The sequence below is a fragment of the Trachemys scripta genome, chromosome 6 (genome assembly GCF_013100865.1).
Source record: "Trachemys scripta elegans isolate TJP31775 chromosome 6, CAS_Tse_1.0, whole genome shotgun sequence".
Taxonomy (NCBI): domain Eukaryota; kingdom Metazoa; phylum Chordata; order Testudines; family Emydidae; genus Trachemys; species Trachemys scripta.
Window position 1 is genome coordinate 38,382,107 of NC_048303.1, and position 21,143 is coordinate 38,403,249.

General features: G+C 39.6%; 1 protein-coding gene across 2 annotated transcripts in view; it reads right to left on the reverse strand.

Moving 5' to 3' along the window:
* Positions 1–2,255: 2,255 nt before the first annotated feature.
* The window catches only part of TRIM23 (tripartite motif containing 23), a 31,052-nt gene continuing 12,164 nt past the window's right edge, over positions 2,256–21,143 (reverse strand). The window contains exons 3-11 of one of the 2 annotated variants that reach the window (XM_034773478.1): positions 16,005–16,126; positions 14,745–15,023; positions 13,909–14,091; positions 12,876–13,091; positions 11,678–11,812; positions 7,599–7,728; positions 7,407–7,517; positions 5,731–5,855; positions 2,256–5,357 (exon numbers count right to left, since the gene is read on the reverse strand). In XM_034773478.1, the coding sequence (XP_034629369.1) occupies positions 5,178–5,357; positions 5,731–5,855; positions 7,407–7,517; positions 7,599–7,728; positions 11,678–11,812; positions 12,876–13,091; positions 13,909–14,091; positions 14,745–15,023; positions 16,005–16,126 (1,481 nt within the window). In that variant the 3' untranslated portion in view covers positions 2,256–5,177. The remainder of the gene's footprint in view (positions 5,358–5,730; positions 5,856–7,406; positions 7,518–7,598; positions 7,729–11,677; positions 11,813–12,875; positions 13,092–13,908; positions 14,092–14,744; positions 15,024–16,004; positions 16,127–21,143) is intronic. The other variant, XM_034773480.1, reaches the window with a different exon arrangement.

Here is a 21,143-nt window from a genome sequence, read left to right on the forward strand (position 1 = left end):
CAATTGAAATCTCTCTTCACCCAGGGGATCTTTATAAGTGAGTGCTGCATGTAATTTGAACTTCCACTCCTTATGAAGGTTTGTACTTTCCCCATTTATTTTGGGTAGCTGAACTCAGCACTTGTATTAGGTTGTTTCTGTCATTACAGGACTTCGGAATAATGCAATACAGGTTGCTAAGAGGTTACACATAATGACTTTTGGGGAGAGTCAGGCAGAATATGGAATTACTGGTTATTAGAGTTAGCCTTTAAAAAAAAAACACCATAGATATGCTTTTTCAAAGATCTCATTTCTATAAATTCAGGGTACAAGAGATTATAGCTGTAGGTAGCATATTGAATTAGGGTAATATCAGGCAAAGCAGGTGCATTCAATAGTTTGAACAGTTAATTTTGATATGTAGAGATTAATAGAAAGGTTCTAGGAGTTTCAGTAGCCTGAAGCCTAATTAAGACACATTTCTGTACAAAAGGATAGAGGGCTGGGGCTAATCTACATGGATTACAGGTAAAGAGTGTTGGGGGTGTGGACAAAGTTTAAAAATCACCTTTTATAGTTCCACAATCCTTGGGCATCAGCCTCATTTCTTGGGTTAGAGCAGCCTGAACACACCTCCAACTTCTGCCAGCAGCAACTAACCCCAAGAAGCTGAGGACTTCCATGGTGTAAGGTCATCCCACACACTTTTCCTTGCTGTGCTGCCAGCAGGTGGATACATTGAGTAAGAGTCAAATGATGCTCTATACATATAGTTTCATCCTCCTTGGGATCTGCCAGCATGGTGTACAGTAGTCATACCACAGTATCTTCCCTCTATTCTCTACAACACTAAATACACCTCTACTCCAATATAACGCGAATTTGGATATAACGCAGTAAAGCAGCACTCCGGTGTATCAAAGCAAGTTTGATATAACACTGTTTCACCTATAACACGGTAAGATTTTTTTGGCTCCCGAGGACAGCGTTCTAGCAGGGTAGAGGTGTAGGTCTTATTTCTTTCAACTTCTATAGGAATACAAGGCTTATAGTGACATTAGTATTCCCAGAGTTAGATTAATCTAAGCCCCCATTTTGGCTTACAATTTTCCCTTAATGTCATGCTGACAACCAACACATTTTTGCCTCCCCTGGGAAGGCCCTAGCTTAGACTAAATTCAATGCAACAGGACTAGTGTAGCAGATAGGTAACAGCACACTGAATGTAAACTGTCACTTCAATAGTCCTGCATTAATTCAAAAATAGGTTTAATTATATTAGAATAATCAATGCTACATATTTATACTTAGAGGGTGTTTTGTTTTTTTAACTCAGCCCTTTTCAATGAGACAAGGTGAGTGAGGTTGGTTTTTTTTTTTTTTTTTTTTTTTAATCCGACCAACTTCTGTTGGTGAGAGACATGCTTTTGAACAGAAGTTGGTCAAGTGAAAGTTATTACCTCACCCACTTTGTCTCTCTAATATCCTAGAACTGATGTGGATACAACACGGTATACAATCTATTTTCATTGTCTTTTTTTTTTTTTTCTCTGTATTAATATAACTGCAGTCTTGATGTTGTCAGAGGAACCAAGAAGTTTTTTTTCCTGAGAATCACCCACCTGGATTCAACCTCAGATTACAGAACAGGCACAGCAGCAGTATGCTAAAGCACTGCCCATCTCACAACATGCTCTTCTCTCACTCAGGGAGTTACAATAGTATTAATAATGAGAAATAGAAATTCCCGGCACACAGGTAGGAATACAAATCCAGTATGGCAGTTGTATTAAAGCAGTGATATCATTTGTGACTGAAGTCGATGACACAAATGTGTAAACACACATTTAGATAAAATACCACTTCTGAGTAGAGCTGCACTTCAAACTTGCAAAATGCATTTACCTCAGTCAAGGTCTTTTAAGTGTTGAGATTTGTGCCTGATAGTCACAATAACCTTAGCTGAAACGTATATAGAGAGAGATATTTTTTCTGCTAGTATTAAAAGTGAAGTCCCTGAGGCCTACTTTCTAAATATTGTTACTTTTTTTTTTTTTGTAGGTTGGTTCTAATCTAATCCAATCCAATCCTTGAATTTTGGATACCAGTACCAACATTTTCAGCATCATGAAATGGTCATAACCTTTTCATTGTGAACTTCCAAATTCTAGCATTAGACTGACTATCAAAATACTCACACTCCTATTCTTAGATTAACCTGCAACAAGAGTGGTTTAAATGAAAGTGCTCAAAAGAAGGATAACCCTAAACCAGAGGGTTAAAGTATTCTCTTTATTGGAAAAAAAAATTCAAGGCAGTTCAGAAACTCCATCAGCTAAATCACTCTTCCATTAGATCAGAGCTGTTCCTTTGTGAAGTATTACCATACCCAACCCTGCTCTAGTAGCCTAGAACAAGAACTGTTGGTGAATATCTTCCTGCAGACAGAACCTCAGTCATCATTCAGTCCACAAGCAGAATTAGAAAAAGTTCAATTACATACAATGAAAGTTACCAAGAAGTCAGGCATTACTGCTCAAATAGCTTAGCTATTGTTTACTATTTTGAAACAAGATGAATTTAAAAACACTTTTCTTCAGTCACTGCACAGGTTATGTATACTCAGTTTCACAATTAAGCCAAAATCTAGACCTGATAGCTAAATGCTATAGTTAACTTTTTAAACAAGGTTTTAGTTTTACCCAGAAAATTCTCTCCAATACTTGTAATTTTTTTAAATTCTAACAGAATGCGAGAAACACATCCCAATCATAACTTGCATAAGTTAGTACACTAAAAACTGAATTAAAGTTCAAGACATTTAAAATTTACAATTGAAGCAGTTTATATATAGTATTAACTTATATCACAAATAAATCTAAGTTTACCTGATAACACCTGAAGAGTTCACAGACAAATGCAAGACCTATTTTCACAGTTACTTGAATCAGTCACATTAGTTTCCATTTAAAAAATAATACTTTTATGCAAGTATACTACATTGGCAGCAGAACTTTTTGTTCTGAAAGTAAAAGATGAGTAAGTGAATTTTTTCCCCAAACATACTCTTCTCTACAAGCCCTTCAAAGTATTGACTGGTTCTGACGAGTGTTTTAAAATAACGAGAGAAAACAAAAGTAGTAATAGCCTAGTGGGAGAGCATGTACAATTGAACCCACTGAAGATGTAGAACGTGCCAACTAAAATGACAAATTTCATATTATATCTTCCAACCAATGCATGTTTTTTTCATTAAAAATCTTCCAGCTAAAGTGTCTGTTACTTAGAACTTGTTAATATTTGAAAATAAAACTATGAAAAGGACAGTCAAAGAATTACGAAGGTCTATGCTGGGTTTGCAATATAGGCTGAGCAGGTAGTCAAAGGGGCAGAAAATGTGTATGGTGCAAGAGGTTGCAGGCTGAAAGGTGAACAATTTGGGCAGCAAAAACTCTTCAGTCCATGTAAATTATATACAATATTATCAGGTGTATTCTGAATGAGAATATAGCTTTCAAATACAGTCTGAACTTAGTGTCTGTAAAATCCTTCTCTTAGCATTCCAGTATGGGTGCAAGAATTTTTAAGATCACTTCTAAATGTGAAGACAAGCTTAATTTGTATCTACACCTTTGAAAATAGTGACACTTGTCACTTGAGCTACAATTCAAACCATTCAGTTTCAGCAAGCTTAAATGTACATAACACCATTAGTATGAAATGTAAAGAATGGAGGTGATTATAAACCAGTGTATCAGGAGGGAGCAGTTACCACAACTGCTTCCTTCTGAAGTGCAAATGTATTAAAATAATTTGTTTATATATTCTTTGCTTTAACTACTGTACGAAGTGGGAAAACTGCTACAAAATACGTACTAATACCATAGTATTCCTTCTGCATGGTCTTGTCACTTTCCAGGGGTTACAGTTACAGAAGGGAACAGAGGAGTCATACCAGGTGTGCTCTCCACACAGATTTATGGTGATCAGAACTGTGTGCACAGCAAAAGAGGAGACATCAATAAATTATTCCAATCTTCCCTAAATTTAAACAGAGACACAGCCCCAAGATTCTGAGAGTTTGTGAATGAATAGTCTTTGAATACAGGCACTGGTGATAGTTCCAAGTATATAAAGAATCTGAATCAGACACTAAAAGTTTAGATCAGATTTTACCATCTGCTGTTCTAAGTAAGAGTTATTAAGCGTGCGATGCTTTTACAGCAGGTTACTCAATATTTTAAGGCTGCTACCTTTTTCTGGAAGCATAACTCTCATAAAAATACATAGGTGGGCTGATATTTCAATTGCTTTCTTTAGGAAGTTCTTAGGTTCACTTGATTTCTTAAGGATGAAGTTTAATCTCTAAAGACACATTATGTCCTTGGGCAGGCACAGGCAACTCCCATCTATAATCAATACATTTTGTATTATTCATGGAAAGAAGACATTTCAATGTGTCTAATTTTGCTTTGCTTTCATTTAACTGCATCTTTTATTACTAATGGTAGTTAATGCCTACACCCATTAAATCTGCAAGGTCCTAGAAAGACTGCTATGTTCTTACCACTTTCTAGCCCTATACACATCCCATGGCATGCAATAAGGCTAATAAATAAATGACTGGGGCATAACTTTCCTTCTTGTAGTGTCTATATGGAGTTTTCAAAGCAAAGTTTAAGCTAGTGCTTTTTTAAATGTACTACAAGTGGCATAATGTATTACCAAAGAGCAGCTAGAGTTTTGGTTGCTTTCTAAATAGCTCAAGGTTTTTTTGTTTTTATTTTTTTGAAGTTGCTTTTTCGATAAGTATTTAAGTCGCTAAGAATTTTATTCTAATAATAAGTAACTTCTGTGACCTTATGCTGAATATTGGACCAATTTAGATACACAATGTTTTAGCAGAAAAGCTCGCTTAAATTGGAAGTAACAACCTAGTTTCACACACAAAAAATCTAGGCACCTTAGCAGCCAGACCACCCTATTAATCTGTTGCATTACCAAATTTAAAAAACTGTAGCAATTGCACGTTTACTGTATCAATTCCACAATCTTTGATAAGCAGATGCCACGTACATTTTCTTCTATAACCAGAGCTCTAGATAAATCTCCATCTTCACAATGCAGACCTTGTTACAACATCCTAACCCGTGCAAATAAGTGAATTACAAATTTAATTTGCAACTGTCGTGAAATTAAGCCACATCCAGTACACCTGCAGCCACCAGTTGCCTTGAAAGCCAGTCCAATCCTTCATATAGTCCCATGCCACTTTGAACATCACAGCCCTGAATATACCAGCTACGGCCACAGCAGAGTTTATGGAGACTCAGCATTTCTGTGATTTCTTCTACTGAAAGAGCCCCCGCTACATCCTGCAAGAGAGCCAGGCATTACTTTAAATGCACATGGTAAATTTTCTAGAGATTTCACTTTCACTGATAAGAATATAGATTATTTAGAACTGCTAGAAAATCTCTCTCATCTTAAAAACTGTAAACCAAATGAATAATCTTAAGGCTGGACAGACGGTTTTACTGACCTTGTCACCCACGCAGAAATAACTGTTGAATTCATTAAATCAGTGACTAGTCTGTTCTTATAATATTGTCACTAAACATTAAGGAAAAACTTCTAAATTTTATTCCTTCCCCATCCCCACTTTTTAATTATGGCAGACAGTTTACAAAATTTGTGTTAATTACAGTTTTAAAAAGAAACAAGAGATAGAAAAAAATTCACCAATACCTGCTTATTGGCAAAGATCAGCAGCAGGGCATCCCGCAATTCTTTCTCTGTTAATAACTTTGCAAGTTCACTGTGTGCTTCACTAACCCTGTCTCTGTGACTGCTATCGACAACAAATACCACCGCTATGAAAAAAATAGCGAAACATGTTACACACACACTCAGACATAATACCCAAATGCACTGACTCAACTCCATAAAATCTCATTTATTTCCAACAAAGAATCACCTACAATGCACAGATTGCGTGTCTCAGAATTGCACATTAACTCAAACCTCAGCATTAAGATATTGTACAGATAGACATACTTATTTGAAAAAAAAGTCTCCCCAAAAGCCAGCATCTTAGACCCTGTCTACAGAAGGAAGTTGCAATGGTTTAACTTAAATCTGTTTTTAAACCCATTTAGTTAAACTAACTCAAAGCCCTGTGTGGACACTTGTTTCAGTTTAGCTTAAAGCAATTCCTAATCAATTTACACTAAATCAAAATAAGAGTGTCCACACGGCTTTGCACCAGTATAACTAAATCAGTTTAAAATCACATCTTTATCTAAACCAGTGCAATTTTCTCATCTAGACAAGCCTTAAATTAAGGTTATGTATACTTGTAGGAGGATTTTACATGCCAAAGAGGCTGTAAGATGGCATGAATGAAGGGGTGGCATAGAGTCATTTACTATTAGGAACTCATGGGGGTTGTAGACCATGGAAAATTAAGGAGGCAGAACTGGAGAACAGTAATTCTCCGTATAAATTTCAGAGCTTCTCAGCTTTTACAGTGGAAAAATAAAACAGTTATAGCAAAGAAGCAAATTAACTGTTGGTATTTTCAATTCTCACCCTAGCCCTGCCCCTCTTCTTTTCTCATAGGAGAAAAGACCTATGTTGGTGATCTCTACAGTCTGAAAATGATTTTTTTAAAAGAAGAGTGATTTAAAATGTCACAGAATTCTGCAAAGGCGGCTCTGAAGAATGCACCTAGAAAACTGAAGTTTGTTGTCCTTGAAAGAGTCTGTGTGTTTAGGAATGATTTCATGAAATATTTAATTCAGGAATCTGAACCCCACTTTAAATAGAAAACAAACTTAACTATAGACCACTTAGAACATCGCCATAATTCAGTGCCCAAAAGTATAGTAAGCACTTTCATGCCAGTAACATTCAGAAGAACGTTTTACCATGTGGACAGCAAACCTGTTCTGATAGACTTGTTTTTATCTGTATTAATGTAACTATGATTGGATATTGTGTTGCAGTACTGGGTCAGAAGTTACGTTACTTTGTAAAGCTGAGTATTTTAATTTCAAATGTTATCAAATATTTACACATGTAAAGTGCTACTTATCACCATGTGAACTTCTGGAATGCTACATCTTTGTCCACTGTCAGCTAAAACTAATTTAACAGAGGTTCTAATTTTTGTTATGGCTCCATGAATTATGGAGCTGATGAATTTACAAAGAATGCAACTTTTTCCAGCAGACGTCAAGATCTACTGGTCCAAAATATTTTCTTAGGCCATGAATCTAGCACCCATACTTCACCTTACACATAACTACTTATTTTATGTCAATTTTCTATGATTAAATGATTTCTAGTCATATTCGTTTGGCACTAATGAATGCACAAACTACAAAACCAAACAAACAGTCTAAATGTTTTAGCAATCCTACCTTGTGTATTGAGGTAATAATGCTTCCACAAAGGCCTCAACTTGTGCTTCCCTCCTACATCCCAAATAGTAAACTTCAGATTTTTATATTCTACAGTTTCAACATTAAAACCTAAAAAGAGAAAAGTTCACTTTTTATACTCTTATTCCTAACAATGAATCAGTCAAACTTTTAAATCACTCAGTTACATACCTATTGTTGGAATAGGTTGCATGAACTCATCCTGTTTTAACTTAAACAAAATAGTTGTTTTGCCAGCTCCGTCTAATCCTAGGGTCACAACTCGAATCTCCATTTTTGGTCCAATATGTACCCTGTTGTCCTGGTGAAAAAAATATATAAACACTGAAAACAAGCTAAAAGATACATCTTCACTGTCTTTATAGGAAACTCCAGGATCTCTGTGGCATGCAACATGTCTCACTATTTGTAAAGTTAAAAGAACGAGGAGTACTTGTGGCACCTTAGAGACCAATTTATAGATTAATAGATTTTAAATCCAGAATGAACCATAATGCTCATTTAGTCTGACCTACTCCCTACGCTACAGAACCCCACTCAGTAAATGATGGGGGAACCATTTGCCAGGAATTGTGGAAAGAGGAACGTGCCTTAAACAGAAAGTTTCTGGAGCTATAAGAAACCCTCACAACGCCACCAATGTGGTTCTTGTACAGATAGGGGAACTAATTCCAAAACCTGCCTTTTGGAGCTAATGGTGACTCGGAAGGCCAGCCACAGACTTATGTAATCTGTCATTCTGATTAATGTTGGCATCTGATGATACCAAGATGAAAAGTCTGATGTAGCTATCTGCAGAACACCACGAGTCCCTGAGCTCTCATTTCTATGGTGCTTGGTTGTACAGGAATCCATTGTAGAAATGCTAATGTAGCAGATATCCATCAGTACTTCATAACTATTGTTACATTTGTATTATGGTAGCATCTAGATGCCAGGGCTCCCCTGTGCTGAGCTCTGTACAAAGAGGCAGTTCCTTCCCTAAAGTTTCTGTTTCCACTGACACCACAAACATAAATTTGATATCAAGGAATGAAATTTCCTGGTTGAGTTCTGTCTGTATACCAAAATATAACTGGTCTGGATTAAAAAGTCCTTGCTTCAAATATATCTGGGCTTTTCTGCAGGTGCAGTGTGAGTTCCTTGGCTATCTAGTAAGTCCATTATGGCTTCTAGGTCAGTGGAAAACTAGGAGGACTTCAACTTTCCCTTTCCCTCTTTCCTGTACCCTTTACCTTTACTGTCTTGAAAGGTAGCAGATTCTTCTCTGCCAGAACATTATTTTCATTGCCATGGGGAAGCTGTGACATCTGGTTGCTCTCACTTTTGGAAGGGATAAAAACACTCTTGTCTTAGTCACAGACCAACCTCTAACAGAAGGTAGCAGGAGACTTCCCTTTTGAGCAGCTAATTGCTTCCTATGTACTTACTTGTACCCTCTTCTGAAGCAGATGGTATTGGTTGCTGTCACAGACAGCGTATTGGAATAGATGGGCCTCTGGTCCTTGGGGTGCTTTTTGTTTGTTTTGTTTAACTTTAGATACACCACTGACAGGGGTGTCGAAGTGAACTAAAAGGACGTATACTCTGAAATGTTGTCCTCCAAATATGCTTCCCCATCCTGCAGAGATTGCTTCCATAGTGAGTATGCAAGGTCTTGAGTAAAAACTGGGTTGCCACTTAAAAAAAAACTGGGTTGGTTTTCAGCAACAATCTACAGAATACAGTGTCATTCTCCAATCATATCTGAGGGACACTCAGATATGATTGGAGAATGACACTGTATTCTGTGCTGTATCAAGTATACCATTCCATGACCTCAAAGAGTTTGGATTCTTTCTGTGGTTTCCCGCCTCCAGCCCAGGTCTGTTGAGGGACATACCCCCTGAGCTGACTGTCTGGTGTCCTCATGGTGGTGTCTCCCCAAATGCTCAGAAGCTCCTGATCAGACTACTCTGTGTTGGAATTATGGTTCCTCAGGGCAGGGATGGACCCAAATGCTGGTCTTACTCTGAGCACCATGCCATGGCAGCAAGAGGGTTGGCTGGCTGGGGACAGACAGAGCATAATTCACCCTCTAAAGTATGTAAATGCTGCCTCACATTGGGAACACCACTTTAATGTACCTGGTATTTGTGAGACAGCTCTTCCATACCTGAATGGGGACAGAGGAGTCTCAGAGAGGAGGTACTGCAGCAGCAGATCTGGGTGGTTGAAACCACCATGCTGCCAAATACCTGATCTAGGGGGGAGGAAGATATATTTTAACTCACTGCCACGTGAAAAATTGAAAATTATATAACAAAATGGTCAGGAGAAACTGAACTGCCAATTTGTTCCACCACCAGAGGCAGAAAAACCTGGTGGCCTGAGCTGAGGGACAAGATTCCGTCCTGGAGCTTCCAACAACTACACTAGACAGCTTCCAAATTCTCTCTCCCTCCTCCTCTGCCCCTCCCCCCCCTCTCCTCCGTTATTTTTAGTAAAGTCACGGACAGGTCAGGGCCCCCATGAATTTTTGTTTATTGCTCACGACCTGTCCATGACTTTTACTAAAAATAACCGTGACAAAAATCTTAACCTTACCCATCAATAATCAATGAGAAAAGCTGTGCAATAGAAATTATATGTTCCACTTCTGAATCACTGACCTTGCTGCAGAAATACTAGGAATACATCTGAAAATACATACTACTGTCTTCTTGACTCTTTCATGCAAGTTCACATGAATATCTTGCACAAAGTAGTAAAGATTCCAAGTCATGAAGTATCTACTAATAGTAAATTAAAAGCAGTACTGAAGTACAGTAGAACCTCAGTGCTGAACACCAGAGTTATTAACTGACTAGTCATCCACACCCCCCATTTGTAACCAGAAGTATGGAATCAGGCAGCAGCAAAGACCCCCTTCTCCCTCCCCCCTCCCCCAAAGGGAAAGAAAAAAAAAGCAAATACAGTACAGTACTGTGTTAAATGTAAACTACTAAAAATAAAGGGAAAGTTTAAGATTAGACAAGTTAAGGAAACTTTCTGTGCTTGTTTCATTTAAATTAAAGTGATTAAAAGCAGCATTTTTCTTCCGCATAGTAAAGTTTCAAAGCTATATTGTCAATGTTCAGTTGTAAACTTTTGAAAGAACAACCGTAACGATTTGTTCAGAGTTACAAACAACCTCCATTCCCGAGGTGTAACTCTCAGGTTCTACCATACAGATTTTGATAGTAACCCTAGTAATAACACAGTACAACTGAGACAGTCTCCAGACTGAAACCCCTGTTTCCCTGAAGGAAAGCACTTAATTGGCATTGTTATTGCTACTTCATAATGAAAACAGCAGCAAGTCACTCAAAACAACAGTGTTTCCTTTCCCTCATTAACAATGAAGAGATGAAGATACAGCCAAATATACAAGACAAACAAACATCATCCTTCAATATTCTCAAACTTCTTGTCTTTTTGTTCAACTGTGATCCAAAGCCCATTTAAAAATTCTTTAATTATAGAATTAGGAAATAAATCACTTAACGGAAACTCTAGTGTATTACCAAAATTTCACAATCATCTCAACCTTCTTTCAAAAACAACTTCATATTATTTTGAGATGCACATTGAAACTAAGCAATAAAACCTACTCAGAATCTGAAGGCTGCCAAGTTGGTACCAAATGCTAAGCTATGAGAGGAACAAATTCACCATTAGAATCATGGAAGAAATACATCAGTTTGAATGCTGTAAATGGAAATATGTAATGGAATTATTATTTTGTATTTTTAATAGGCAGATAAGAAATTAAATAACCAGCATCCATCAGGCTTGGCGTTTGTACAAAACCACTCCCCATTTCGGGGGGAGGGGGGGGAACGGATATAGGGGGGAGGGCTGCTTTCTGGAGAGCATCTCTTGTTTTTTCAGAACTCCTGACCACTATCTTGATTAAAATAAAATTTAAAAATAATGAAAAATATAGCAGTTGAAGTAAAAAACAGCTATGTAGCAAATATATTATACATTCAAATGGACATAGAAACACCACTCATAGTGACTGTTTTTTCCCCATCTATTTCAACAGAGAGTAAGTATCTTGTGTCATAGTGCAAGATGGCAGCTTCCGTATTCCGAAATCAGAGTCAGTCTCAGCTAGAAAAAATGGTTAAAAGGTGTATTTGTACACATTTTGAATTTCAGAAAGACGACAGTTCAAGATTCTGTTGAAAATAGAAGACATATGAAAAGGGTTTTGAAGACTATACCTTTGTAAAAGTGACAGGAATGCTAGCATCAAGCTGTATATGATCTGCAAGTTCTGTAAATTGCTGCTGCTGTTTTTGTAATGTTTCTAGTAGCCTTGTAATCTCCTGTTTAGCCAACACTACTCTGCAGTCATCCTAAAACAGACAAAGCAGAAGCACTCTTTCTACTAGTAAATCATTTAATGGAAAAAAAGGGGCAGATAATTATGTATGGCAATAAAACTATGTTCTTTTTTATTTCGAATAATCTAATAGAACAAAATTTATATTTACAAAAAATGCATTTAAGAAATTATAATGACACATTTTCCACTTTTATACTGCAAATATAATCCTAATAGAGCTCAAAGAGCTTTGCAAAACAAAACAAAAACAAAAAAAACAAAGAGAACACACATATCTATCTTTCTTTCCCCTAATCCCCCCAGTGATGTGAAAGAACAATATCTAATACCATTCACAGAAATGTAGCTTACTCAGACTTGGAATATGGCAATTGGTTAATAGCATACAGCAACACTATAACACGGTGAAAAACTGTACCCAGGTGTTAAAACGGGGAAATTTAGTTAAGTAGAATGTCAGTATTTAAGATGAAATCTGACCAGAGTTAGTTCCCAATGGCTTAAAAGAGATAAAAGCAATTTAAAATCATGTTTAAAAAATAAAAAGCTGTCTTACAATAATAGCATATTAAATAGACAAAACTGAAAAAAAATTAAAAATAAAGTTTCCTTTTTACTAAATATGTTTATTTACTTTTTGCTCTTTACTCATCTTGGACAATGAAAACAGACTGGTCAGTTTTATCTTTAGAATGGTAACTTCCTTCTCATACTTAGCACAATGCTGCGATGTTTGGGTTGCAAACCTTCCAGAGAACCACTTAATTCCAAGCAAACATTTTTCCACCCTGACTTTATTTCCAATAAATTATTCATTTTAGTAACAGCAATTTGTAAAACCTTTCCCCAATAAAACCTATATTTTTAGCCTGAGCTACACATCTGTGTCTCCATATTCACATCACGAATAATTACTATAATGTTTTCAATCTCACTTTATAGTAGTGTGTTTCTAACACGATAAAGAAAATTTAAAAGCACAGCATTGTCCAATTTAGCAGTTTATAACCTAAGCTTCATTTATGGACCCAACTATGCACTTGCTGCATGTTACACCTCACTTAATCACCTACCTGCTGTAAAGTCTTTTCACAGTGAAGACAAGCAGTTGAAACCTGTGACAACAGGATAGTCATGTCTTCTTGCTGTTGTCTGAGCCAAATCAATTTCTCCCGCACATGTGCATCAACTACACTAAGTGCCATTTCTTCCTGGCGACAAAGGGTTTCATGAAGATCAGAAAAATAGGCTCGGATGCATGAACGGGCATTTTCTGCAGTACCTGGGACCTACAGTGTAAAGTCATAAAATCAAAGAGAGAAAATTAACAATCAAAAATCATTTTATCCAAACAGTATAATACTTAGTGCTGTGTTACATTCCAACTCCTAACTTCTAAATTATTTTGACCAGCAGATTCAGATCTCAACAGGCAGAGTTTTGGTGAGGGTTGTATATCTGCTCCCAGCACTAAGGCCCTTGCATAGGTTATTCCAATAAACAATTACTTATTACACGTATACAGTGTATGAAAATAAATACTATCAGGGAGAAATAACGTGAAAAAAATACAACAGCATACGAGGACACATGGAAAAACTACTTGCCATAGTACCTCAATGCTGTATAAGTATATAGTTCTCCCCACAGCCGCTCTAATTTCAGGAAAATCAAGGAGACAATCAATGTGATAGAAGTTCTCCTGGAATCTCTCTTGGGACTCAGTCTTTCCAGGTGTGAGCTAGGGTGACCAGACGTCCCAATAAAATTGGGACTGTCCCGATATTTAGGTGTTTGTCCCGCATCCTGATATTTCGCGGCACTCCATTTTTGGGGTTTTTTTGCTCCCAGCACTCCAATTTTTTTTTTTTTCCTCCGCCGGCAACCTTCCCTCCCCCATGTGTCCCAATATTTTCTTCCTCTTGTCTGGTCACCCTAGTGTGAGCACATTCAATTTCCACTGACTTTGCAGAACTGAGGGTACTCAGTAACTTGCAGGACTGGACTCTGAGTGAACTCTTATGTATAATTCTTATACAACACTCCTAAAAGATTTTGATTACTACAGAAAAAATTATGTTGTGTTTGAGAAAAACAATCTCTTACATGTTCTGTATGGGCCATTCCAACTCCATCTTCCACTATTTGTTCTCCTCCTTCAATTTGTTGAACAATTCCAACTAGTTTTCTGGAATAGTCTGAGATTTCTTCTGTGAAGGTTCTTATACAGTGTGCCATGTCTAAAATGGATGCACGGATCTGGTTTGCTTCTGGTTCCAAAACAGAATGCTACAATCAAAAGTAACACATACCAAATGTCAGTTCTAAGTTTCCCTTCCAGTCACCATCAGCCCAGCTAAAATAAGGTTTTCCCCCATACTGTGCAAAAGAATTAGGGAAGGAAAAAGAGAGGAAAAATGTAGACTAAACGTAATCTTTGATAAATTAAAAATAAATAAATCAGGTATTATTCATTTTGTTATGCGACTGAAACAGGGATCTAGCAATCACACAAATAACTATGTGTGCACATTTGTCTTTTCCCCCTATCTTTAATAAAATGTAAAGTGAAAAAGGAAAAAAAACTATTTAGACGAGCTTAAATTGTCTGGGTGATGTTGCAACCTCTACATCATGAACAGCTAACAACTATCAAAACTGGTGGCTCGCATAGATGATGAGCCTTTCTGCCTTAATAAATAGATGAAGAACAGCACTGTGGTTTTACAGATCACAATGATTTTTGTTTGTTTGTTATTGCACTGTTACCACAGCAGTTGCATGCAGTGAAGGAAAGGAACAAAAAGGCAGTGACATTCTTGATAAAAGGCTCAAAGATCAGGCATAAACTCCCTCCCTCTCTTTGTGTGATTAATAATGGAAAAAAGTATTATTTTCTTAAATCACCCAACAGCATGAGTGTAATAGAAAAATAACAGTACCTTATGACCCTGATGCTTTCCATATTCTTTGCAGACACAACACATAAGGGGACTGGTCTGACAATCTTCTTCTAAACAAACAAATTCAATGGCATGCACCTGGTGCTGGCAACACATGGTCTTCTCATGAGGTTTTTCAGCAAGAGGTACACGCCTATGTTTTGCTAATGTCTTCGTAGAATGGGTAAGCTGGGAACACTCTGCACACAAGTGAGTGGCACAAACAGTGCAGTATACAGATGCAACATGAGCTTCATCTTCATCACAACGAATGATGCTCTTTAACAAAAAAAACCTTATTGCGTTAACATTTTATTCCAATAATTGAAAATAAATTAGATTAGATACTTTCAACTTGTTCAAGCCTAAAAATTTCACTCCCCTTAAAATCATTAATTGCTGAGGAATGTTCACCTTACTCCAAACGAGTGATTTTAAATTCTGCACTCTTTCACCAAGCCCTTCTTTAGAAATAAATAAATACATTAAAAAAATTCAGCATTTGAGTGAACCACAGGAGACTGATTTTCAGAGGTACTGAGTATCCACAACTCAAACTGAATTCAATAGGTACTGAAGATGCTCAAAAACAATGAAAGTCAGATCCGAGACCTTTCTCCAATGTCTCTTTTAAAAAACAAAAACAGGGTATCAACGGGTGAGCACCTCTTTTAGACAATACATTGCTTCTAGGACTGATTATATGGTACTGGCTCAATCACAATCTCACTGCAATAACACTGGTGTATAAGCAGCCATCAGGAAATGCTCAAAACAGCTAATTAATGCATTTACCAAATTAATGTAAAAGGATGAAATTTGGGAAAGAAAAAAAATTAATTTCAGATTTTTAGGAGGTGCTGCAGCTTTTCTTTTTTTGTAATACTGCAGCTAAAAGACACTTATAAAGAGTGGCAGTCTCCAAAAGAGTTTTATGACCTTTTTCAGTGAACGTAAGTGTGCAAGATAAGTGGTAATTTTGGTTTTTCCTCTACTTGAGTCTATATGTATTGGACCATATTCACTGCACAAATTAATTATTCAAGTTTTTAGTACTTCTTTATTCTGAAAAAATGCAAACAATTAAACAGCAATTCGTTTATTAGCTGGGTGAGATCTAGGATTTGTATAGATACAATACATACATTCTGCAACCATAGGAACTTTTAATTTGGTAAGTGTTTGGTTTTAATTTTTGTTAAGCTAAAAACAAACTCTCTCTTCAGTTTTAAACAAAGATAAGCATTCTTGAATCAATACCTCTCCAGACTGGCCAATTACTTCTTCTGTTGTTCCACATTGGCCAGCAGGGCCATTCTGCAGTCGTTCCAAAAGCTCCAGCAAAGCAAAGTTTTTTTTCAAGCCCCACACACCTGAATCTCCTATTTTTGAAATAGAAAATTTGATTTAAAAACAACCACCACAAACTGCATTTGCGTTTCTGCCAGTTAGAGATTAAAAGAAATAAATATTCCCACTAAACTACTAGAACCAGTGTCAGTTATAAAAACAATTCTGGGTAGTTTCCACAGCACGGAAGCTGGCAAGATTACTGTAAGAATTTACAGTATTTTAGCAAAACCAGTGGTAAGGATCTGCAATATTTTAAGCAAAAAGGTAAAAAAAAATAGCCTATATTTATGACTGCCAAAAATCTGTACAATACAAAGCTTTTTCCTTGATCACCCATTATAAATATACTATTACCAAACACTGAACAGTAAAATACGATTTGCACCCATCCTTAAGATCCCTGCATGACCACAAAAGATCCAAAGGCAGCAGAAAATATATATTTCTGCTGCCCTAGCAGGTCCCGTAATGGAAAACCCACGAAGAACAACTTCATGCTTTATTGCATAACACAGACGTGAAATCAGCAGCAGATCTCAAACTGGGAAAATGTTTGAGATCTGCTGCAGATTTCACATCTGTGTTATGCAATAGGAGAAGTAGATGTGTCATCCAAAAACAAGGGACCACATAGAGCATTGATCCACATGGCCAAAAACACTGAAGGAAAGCGGCAGGCCACGTCCACTTCTCCTACATCATCACCGTTTTGCAGAAGTCAGCCTGTGGCTGGCCACCTGGAAGCACACAGTGATGCAGAGCAAAGACAGGGAATCCCCTACAATTCCTTGCCCCTGGGGCCACCCCTCAAGGATTATCCAAAATGTGGACAGGAACTGAGTATTTGCTCCTAAAATCCCAGGAAGGAAGCCACTGTCCGTGGTTCCCCTCTGCATCCAATACCATGGATGTGATGAGACTTTCACAGAGGTGCCCCCTACAACGCTCTCCCTGCCAAGACCCTCAGGTACTTTTCACTCAGCAGACCATATCTAAATAAAACCTAATATATCATTATACCGATTGATCTTCTGAAAAAAGAGGTAGGCAAACAAACGTAATCATCTGTCAATTTAACTTGTATTCATTACTGGGGAAGGGAGAAAGACATTCTGGAAACTGTTTCTCAGAATAACAATAAAAGTTACATATGATCAGCAAAGGGGGAAAAATGGATATCTGAGCTGACTCAAGATTTGTCTAGACCAGAGGTGGACAAACTACGGCCCGTAGGCCACATCCAGCCTGCAGGACCCTCCTGACCAGCCCCTGAGCTCCTGGCCCAGGAGGCTAGCCCCTGACCCCTCACCTGCTGTTCCCCCTCCCCCACAGCCTCAGCTCAATGCACCACTGGCGCAATCCTCTGGGCAGCGGGGCTGCAGAGCTGCAGCCTGACCTGGTGCTCTGTGCTGCACAGTGGCGTGGCTGGCTCCAGTCAGGTGGCACAGCTGCCTGTCCTGGTGCTCTGGGCGGCGTGGCTGTAGTGCCGCCAGCCACCGGTGCTCCACGCAACGCGGTAAGGGGGTTTGGATAGAGGGCAGAGGAGTTCGGGGTGGTGGTCAGGGGGCATGGGTGTGGATAGGGGTCAGGGCAGTCAGAGGGCAGGGAACAGGGGGGTTGAATGGGGGCAGAGGTCCCTGGGGGGCAGCCAGGAAGGAGGGAGGTTGGAGGGGGTGGCAGGGGGCAGTCAGGGGCAGGGGTTCTGGGGACAGGGAGAAGGGGTGGTTGGATGGGACGGGGTCCCAAGGGGGCAGTCAGGAAGGAGGGGCGGTTGAAGGGGGTGGCGGGGGGCAGTCAGGGGTAGGGGTTCCAGGGTCAGTCAGGGAACAGGGAATGGGGGGGGTTGGATGGGTCAGGAGTCCCGGGGGGCCATCAGGGGGCAAGAAGTGTGTGGGGGGTCAGGGCCGGGCCACGCCTGGCTGTTTGGGGAGGCACAGCCTCCCCTAACTGGTCCTCCATATAATTTCCGAAACCCGATGTGGCCCTCAGGCCAAAAAGTTGCCCATCTCGGTCTAGACTGTAAAACTCCATAAAGGTATAATGTGTTGATGTCATTAAACCAACGTTTCTCATTCCAATCAGGTCTGTTCACACTGGTACAGTTGCAGCAATTTTGAGACACCATGTGTCTGTTCTGCACCATGTTAAACAACAAACAAAATCATCCAAAACACAGGACTTCTTGGTGATGGGGCACTTCAACTACGCAGACATCTGCTGGGAAAATAATATAGCAGGGCACAGATTATCCAACAAATTCTTGGAATGCATTAAAAACAACTTTTTATTACAGAAGGTGGAGAAAGTGTCTAGAGGAGAGGCTATTCTGCATCTGATTTTGACAGACATCAATGGGTGAGCACCTCTTTTAAGCCAGCATACTGTTTCTAGGATTTGGTTAAGGAGGAACTGGTTGAAAATCTGAAGGTGGAAAGCAGCTTGGGTGAAAGTGATCATGAAATGGAGGGTTCATGATTCTAAGGAATGGTAGGAGGGAAAACAGCAGAAGGGAGACATCAGCAAACTCAGAGAACTGGTAGGTAAGATCCCATGAGAAGCAAATCTAAGAGGAAAAACAAGAGTTCAGGAGAATTGGCAGTTTTTCAAAGAGACATCATTAAATGGCATAAGAGCAAACTATACCAATGTGCAGGAAAGACAGGCAGTACAGTAAGGCTCTGTTTACAGTACCAAGTTTTGTTGCCAAAAACTGCCTTTTGGTGACAAAATAGTGAATGTGTACACACTGCAATGCGACTTTTGTCAGAAAAAATGCCCAATTTCAGTGACAAAATACTTCCACCCCTACCAGAGACTTTTTTCTTTTCCCTTCTCTTTATTATCGACAAAGAGCCAGTGTAGACACCACGCATGCTTTAATCGCTTTATTTGGCCTCCAGGAAGTGTCCCACAACCACCATCCTGACCGCTCCGGTCAGCAGTTTGAACTCTGCTGCCAGGCAGCCAGGTAAACAACAATCTGCCCCTCCCCTTTGCAAGCCCCGGGAATTTTAAATTCCATTTCCTGCTTGCTGGCTTGGCATAGGGAAGTCTCATCGCATCTTCCCAGATGACCATGGCTGGCTATCGCATCAAACGCTCTCCTGCCTGGACCACAGCAGAGCTGTTGGATATGATCAGTATATGGGGAAAGGAGTCTGTGCAGTCCCAGCTGCGCTTGACCCGTAGGCATGGGATACCTATTGGCACATTTCTTGAAGCTTGTGTGAAAAGGGCTATGATCGGGCCATGCTGCAGTGCAGACTGAAGATAAAGGAGCTGAGGCAGGCATACCATAAGGCAAGGGAGGCAAACCGTCGCTCCGGTGCTGCACCTAAGACCTGCTGTTTCTATAAGGAGCTGGATGGTATCCTCAATGGTGACCCCACTTCCAAGAGCCTCGTGGATACTTCGGAGAGAACGGAGGAAGCGGAAAGAGTACCTAACCAGGAGGATGAAGTTATTGATGAAGAGGTGGAGCTAGACTTGGATGTGGAGCTCCCAGCAGGTCAACCAGTGGGGCAAGCAGCCAGGAACTTTTCTCCACTGCTGAGGTGCCTAACCAGTTTCAGCAGTTGCTCTCCGGTGAGCAAGAAACAGATGAGACGCCTGGCAAGTGGCTGTGGCTTGTGTAGTGCGGAGGTGGGTTCAGGGCATTGAAATGTGAGAGGCTGGCCGTGTTTCTGTGAGCTGGACATTTCCCCGTGTAGCTAATCAGTACGATGGAACAGGGTGTTAATGCACGCTGAGATCTCATGGGAATCCTCCAGAGAGATCTCCAGGAAAGTTTCCTGGAGGTACTTGATAATTCTCTGGTGCAGCTTGCATGGCAGTGCAGCTTTGTTCCTTCCCCCATTGTAGGACACTGTCCCGCGCCATTCGGCAATCACTTGTGCAGAGACCAAAGTGGCATATAGGTGAGCTCCATATAGAGCAGGGCAGAAGCCACAAGCATGCAGCAGATGTACCCTGGTTTCCCTGCTTACCCTCAGCAGTAAGATGTCTGCTAGAATGATCCCTGCCTGTGGAAAAGTGTGGGATAATTTTAGAGTTATTTCCCTGTAAAGCTGCACCACAACCCCTGCAAAGACTGCATGTTCTTCTGTCCAGGTGCAGCACCCTCCCCTACCCCCACCCAAAACTCACCATGTTTTGGGTGCTTGCAGAGATGTGTGTCTGGCGAGGGTCAGTGAGAAAGTGATTGGTACGTTGAAAAAGGTGCATATAAGTGAAATGTTTCAATGTTGTGCTTGAATTTAACAATCCCGCTTCTGTGCATTGTCCCGGGCTTCACCAGATGTGGCCTTCAGGGACACCCCATGCACCCCTGCCGACCATCTCTGCCAGATAAGAAAGAGGCCAAGATACAGCAAAGAAGACATGTTCTGGGAGGTACTGCAGTGCTCCAGTACAGAGAAAAGGGAACGAAAGGAATGCTGGGAAACCAAAAGGCAGGACAGAAAAGAGAATCAAGCATTTGCCAGGGATGCAACTGAGCGGATGATAAAAGTAATGGAGAAGCAAACAGAAATGCTCAAGTCTTTAATAATGCTGAAGAGTGAGCAGATCCGGGCTCGACCTCCACAGCAGCACATGCACAGTTCTTTACCAGCCTTCCCTCGCCCCCCCCCCTCCACACACACACACACTCCGCCCGCACATTCCTTTCCCCTGTCTGCGACTCCTCAGTTTCCCCATCACTCCACCCCTTCACACAACTTTCACAATGACAGCTAGCTCTACACACAGTTGTGACGGTCTGCCCTTTCCCAGTCCCTCCTTTCCCAGCAAGCATGTGTTTTGCTGAGTGTCACTGTGCTTTTTCTTGGTGAATAAAGGCAAAAAGTTTTATAATGGTAAATCATCTTTATTTTGTTTTCTACAAATTCACATTACAAGTACATGTACATGTACAGGCATTTTAATAATTTTCTTACTGGGATATGAGGCCCCAAATGTCAACATAGTCTCCTAGGGGATAAAAAACATGGAATGCATCATGGAAGCTACTCTATAGAAATATGTTGCTGCTGCTTATTGTCAAAG